General features: G+C 31.4%; 1 protein-coding gene across 1 annotated transcript in view; it reads left to right on the top strand.

Annotated features, from left to right (window-relative positions):
* Window positions 1–5,022, top strand: part of LOC113374902 — a 28,716-nt gene extending 23,694 nt beyond the window's left edge. The window contains exons 20-21 of the mRNA XM_026614863.1: window positions 1,713–1,781; window positions 4,795–5,022. Of these exons, the coding sequence (XP_026470648.1) occupies window positions 1,713–1,781; window positions 4,795–5,022 (297 nt within the window). The remainder of the gene's footprint in view (window positions 1–1,712; window positions 1,782–4,794) is intronic.
* Window positions 5,023–5,341: the final 319 nt, after the last annotated feature.

Here is a 5,341-nt window from a genome sequence, read left to right as displayed (position 1 = left end):
TCTGAATTTGATGTTGACATATGTATTAACAAAGGCTAATAATCGGGCATCACATCAATAAAAAACATGAATTTCTTTCAAAAATTTATTTTAAATCCATACGTTTCGGCTATAATCCTAGCCTTCATTCAGTGGAAACTAAAAATAAAATTAAAAACTAAACAATTGAATTAGAGTGAAAAGAAAAATAAAATAGTAAATAGTACTTAAATTAGTTGATCTTAGTGTTAAATTGGAAAATTTTAATAATCCATGGTATTAGGATATGGTAATGCACTGCACTATGTATTATAAATATTAACTTGAAATTACACAAATTTTCACAAAATACTGATTTTAAAAATCATTGGAAAATATTGTGTAATTTCAAGTTAATGTTTATAATAATCATAGTGTAGTGCATTACCAGATCCTAATACCATGGATTATTAAAATTTTCCAATTTAACACTAAGATCAACTTAATTGTAAGTACCAATTACTATTTTATTTTTCTTTTCACTCCAATTCAATTGTTTTAGTTTTTAATTTTATTTTAGTTTCCACTGATGAAGGCTAGGATTATAGCCGAAACGTATGGATTTAAAATAATTTTTTTGAAAGAAATTCATGTTTTTTATGATGTTATGCTCGATATTAGACTTTGTTAATATATATATATTATTATATATATATATATATATATATGCACTCATATCTCAGTACTGTGTCACAGATGTATGTGCACTGACACTATGTCGATATATGATACAAATGTCGAATGCATATGCACATGTGTTATGCATAAATACGCACCACCACACACACAGATATATAATATATATATATATATATATATATGTGTGTGTGTGTGTATGTATGTATGTATATGATACATACATGTAACATATGTATATGTATAGTCCAATAAAAATAATATATTAAATTAAGAAGCGTGTAATATATATGAATACCATAAAGTGCTTTTATAATATTTCAATAAAGTTATGTATTGAGAAGGTGAATTTATTCAATGATTGGCTAAAGATAGATTTTTTCACTCAAAATTATTAGACCACTATATACATATATTTTTTAATAAACAATTTATACATTCATATATTCATATGAAAATTAGCCTTTCATACATTTTCTATGAAAAAAAACACATTTTTTAAAAACCAATCTAGTTTTGAAACTAAGGCCTATGAATACTATGACATTTTGTCTAGCCGTCATACAAAAACACATGAGGTGAGGAGAAACAAAAATTTAAAATAAAGGAAACTACGATAACAATTCAAAATAAAATTATCTCATTTTGTTATATTATTGTTTCCGTAATTTTAAATTTTAAGATGCTGAGGAGTGAATTATTATTTGTAAAAAAAAAACATGTAAATTATAGGATTTTATATATTTAGGTCGATCAGTAGAGCTTTATTTAATATAAAGATTATACATTGTAAAAACAATTACATTTTATAAATGTGTTATCAAACTAAGCATATAAATAGTATATAGGGATTAATTAATTGGTATTAACCAAATCGTACTTTATAATTTGATGACAAATTAATAAAAAAAATATTCAAGAATTTATTTTGTATGTATTTATATTATTGCAATATTTGTAGTTTTGTTACACCATATTTATTGAAGCTATTTGTGTTTAAATTTGTAAATTCTATTTCATAGAAGCGTAATTTTTATGCTTATAAGTTTATTTTTAAGATGGTTTTATTATTAGCATGCAGACTTGAAGGTACCTCTGTGTGTTTGCATGTGCCGCCTTATCATGAGGTAAGTAGATTCTTTAGTTAATAATAAAAGATAAGGTTATATACATATAATTGCATAATAATAATAAATGGTAGTCTGCTCGAAGGCAGGCCCATGGTATGAGAGCACTACAATCAATAATTCCCTTTCCCACCCTTATCTATTATTACCATTACCATTACTTTTTTATTCACTCTTGTGCATTTTTCTTACCTTCTGTAACTTCTACTTTTATGCTTTCTGGTCCTATGCTTTGGGTAACGTAGTGTAATATAATGTAACTCTGTATTTTCTTTTCTAGCGTAAGTCAACAATCATCTGCATTCTTCTTCTTCCCAATCCTATTTTATTTTTATTTTCGATGACGTCATGTAGAAGGTACTTTTTTGCAGTATGGGTTTCTAGTGTCCTTATCTATTAATGATCGTGCTCAGTAGAGTTCTTTCTTTGTTGACTCTTCTTTGTTAGAGTATTTTTTTCATTTTTTAGCTTACCTGTCCACTTTATTTTTCCCCATTCGTCTCCAGCACCACATTTCAAAACTCTCCCAATAGTTTTTGTCAGCTCTGGGGACGTCTGTTAATCACTTGATCGATGTTTAGGGATTTTTGGACCACCTAACATCACGTGTTTTTTTAGTACCTATGAAAACGTTATAAATTTTTGGAAATTTTTCCAAAAATTTGATCTTTTTTAAATTCAGGTAAAAAAATAAATACACGCGTGATGCATTACTAGAACTACCCTCCTTACACGTGATATTTCGTGATTTTTTTTTTTTATCAAACCCCTCCCCTCTTTTAGCCGCACGTGATCAATGGACTCGCTCTTTTTTAGTCTTTAGACATAACACTTTTACATAACACTTTTTACATACACGCACACACACACACACACACACAAACACATATATATTAATATATATATATATATAGGGCCGGATTTAGAAATTTGGCGCCCCGGGGAACTGACAAAAATGCCGCCCCATCCCTGAAATTTTGCGAACTTTTGAACTTTTTTGAAGCAATCGCGCTGCTTCACCTGCGTATGGACAAAATACAGAAGCGCGTAAGCGCCGCGTCGCAGTCTAAAGGATAAACAATGTTGCAGAACGCATATAAATGTAAACGAAATTTATACTTATTATTATAATATCTTTAAAATGTCTGATAATTTAACGTCTTATGATCACTTTTGTCCGCCAAATATTTCTTTTTCAATTTTTTTTATTGGATCATCGAAACCGCTAAACCTGCCCTCCACAAATTTAAGCAATTATTTCTTCTGTAAATTTTTTTGAATGATATTGGACGCTTTTTTTCTCAAAAACTGAATTATCATTTTTGGCATTTTGGCCCGTATCTTCAAAACAGTTGGACCTGCCTTGGCCAATTACTAATCAGCACTTGAATTGAATCATTTAAATCGGTTTATCCGTGTTCTTAAAATCGACTTGAGTAATTAAAAAATATTAGATTTGTATTGAAGGGGAGACGTGCTGATTAGCTTTTAGCACAGGCAATTACGAAAAATGGTAATTTTCGTAATTATTGATATTTCTTTTCTGACACAGCTACGCAGCGCGATTGCTTTGCAAAAATTCCTGGATATATGATTTATGCGAGAGTTAAATTAAATACACAAAACGTATATTATGTGATACGTTATGATAAAACCGTATAGAATTTATGCAACCGTTTATAATTTCCTGATTTCGCTACTAAAGTGATAATGATAATGTAATATATCTGAATCGATGTTTTAATGGAAATCTCTCTCACAGATTTGGATCGCCTCGACCACGACTTTTGTTTGGTTCCCGGTCCATATGCGCAACAATTCTCGTGTCGCATTCGAATAAGATACGCCTACGGGCGTCTCCGCTAAAGACGGCGGCTCGGCCAACGCTCGAATTCCTCTTGATCCTGCGGACTACTTGCGCTTGCGATGCGTCACCGGGCGTCGGAGAGGTGAACGGGTCCAATGCAGAGCGCGTGATGTCATTACCAGACGCAAATAAGAAATGCACTACCATATTAGGCATTCAATCTGAAAGTGACTCTGCTCAAAACGGCAAGTTTTATTCATATATATATAAATATATACATCCGCGCGCACCCCCGCAATAAAAGTGACACGATTCAAAATTTCTCAGATGTGACTTTAAGTGCGCATTATATTCCAATTAGATTAATCTAGAACTCTGAAAATTATCATAAGCTAACTTTCCGTAGGGTAAGTTATTGTAATCGTCCAAAAATTGAAAATGATAATTTTTGAATATCTTTACGTTTCAGTGATTTATGGATATTTTGGCATACCTTACAAAAAATAGATGTACGTGTGTGTATGTATGTGTGGATACAATTTTTCGTTGACGATTTCGGGCGTACGAATAAAACCGATATAAATGGTTCAAAAAGCAATCGATTCCTATTGATAGGGAGACGTGCTGATTAGTTTTTGGGAAACGTCGATTCAACCGTTTTGGAAAATTAAATAGTTTTTGAGGGAACAAAGCATCCAATTTGAATGCTTAAAAAAACATTCTATTCGCGATGATGCGGAGAAGTTATTTTGTTTACATTTATATCTTGATAGTTAATCTGAAGACGGAAAACCATCTAAAATGAACAAATTGTAGCAGAAGGCTTTTCTATATTTACTAGTAATGCCGTAGTTTCCAACCTGCAGGTCGCGTTTACTCAGGAGGGTGAGAGGCTTTTACAGGGGGAGGAATGATACTAGTTTCGAATATAAACAAAAAAAAAAAATGAAACGACGTAAAAAATGAACGAGAAAATAATTATATTTTATTCATTTGGACAGAAGGCTTACGTGGAAAAATCATATAATGAAAAAACGTTTCCAGCTTGAAGAGAATTTTAAAAAACTTTACTGGCTGTTGGGTACGAAGTCCAAACTATCCACCTACAATAAGCTTCTTCTATACAAAGTCGTCTTAAAACCAATCTGGACTTACGGCATTTCACTCTGGGGTAGTGTCAGTCGATCTAATATAAACATCTTACAGAGAGCTCAAAACAAGATCCTTAAAAAAATACTGGAGGCTCCCAGGTATGTACCTAATTGGCTCGTTCATCAGGACTGCAATATACAAACAATAGCGGAAGAAATTAGCAGATTTGCTGCGAAATATAAGTCAAGATTAGAGAACCATCCAAATGAACTGGCAAAGGACCTACTTTCTGCGAACACTGTCAAGAGACTAAGAAGATTAGATCCACTAGACTTAGCATAGTTATATATTTAGTATAGTGCTTGTAATTATTCTCACATATTTATATTTATTATCTGCTTGCAGCTATTGTCACATATTTGTATTTATTATACTAACTTGAAATATTACCAATGGGTAGTATTTTAAAAACTTATTTAATAACTAATCACAACAATTACTGAATGCCTTCTCAGGCAGTTGTAATTTAGATGGTAATAAAAAAAAAAAACTAGTGGGGTGGGTGGCATCGTGCCTTAAGGCAAATTGCTGGAACTTCCCGTACCGTAACCAAATGTTCGAGGAATACTGAATGTTTTCAAATAGATTATTATAAATATTG

This window comes from Ctenocephalides felis, unplaced genomic scaffold (assembly GCF_003426905.1).
Source record: "Ctenocephalides felis isolate EL2017-DRISC unplaced genomic scaffold, ASM342690v1 CF-g0.4_SCAFFOLD_01886, whole genome shotgun sequence".
Taxonomy (NCBI): Eukaryota; Metazoa; Arthropoda; class Insecta; order Siphonaptera; family Pulicidae; genus Ctenocephalides; species Ctenocephalides felis.
Note: the sequence above shows the minus strand (reverse complement) of the source record. Positions and strands in the feature narration are given on the sequence as shown.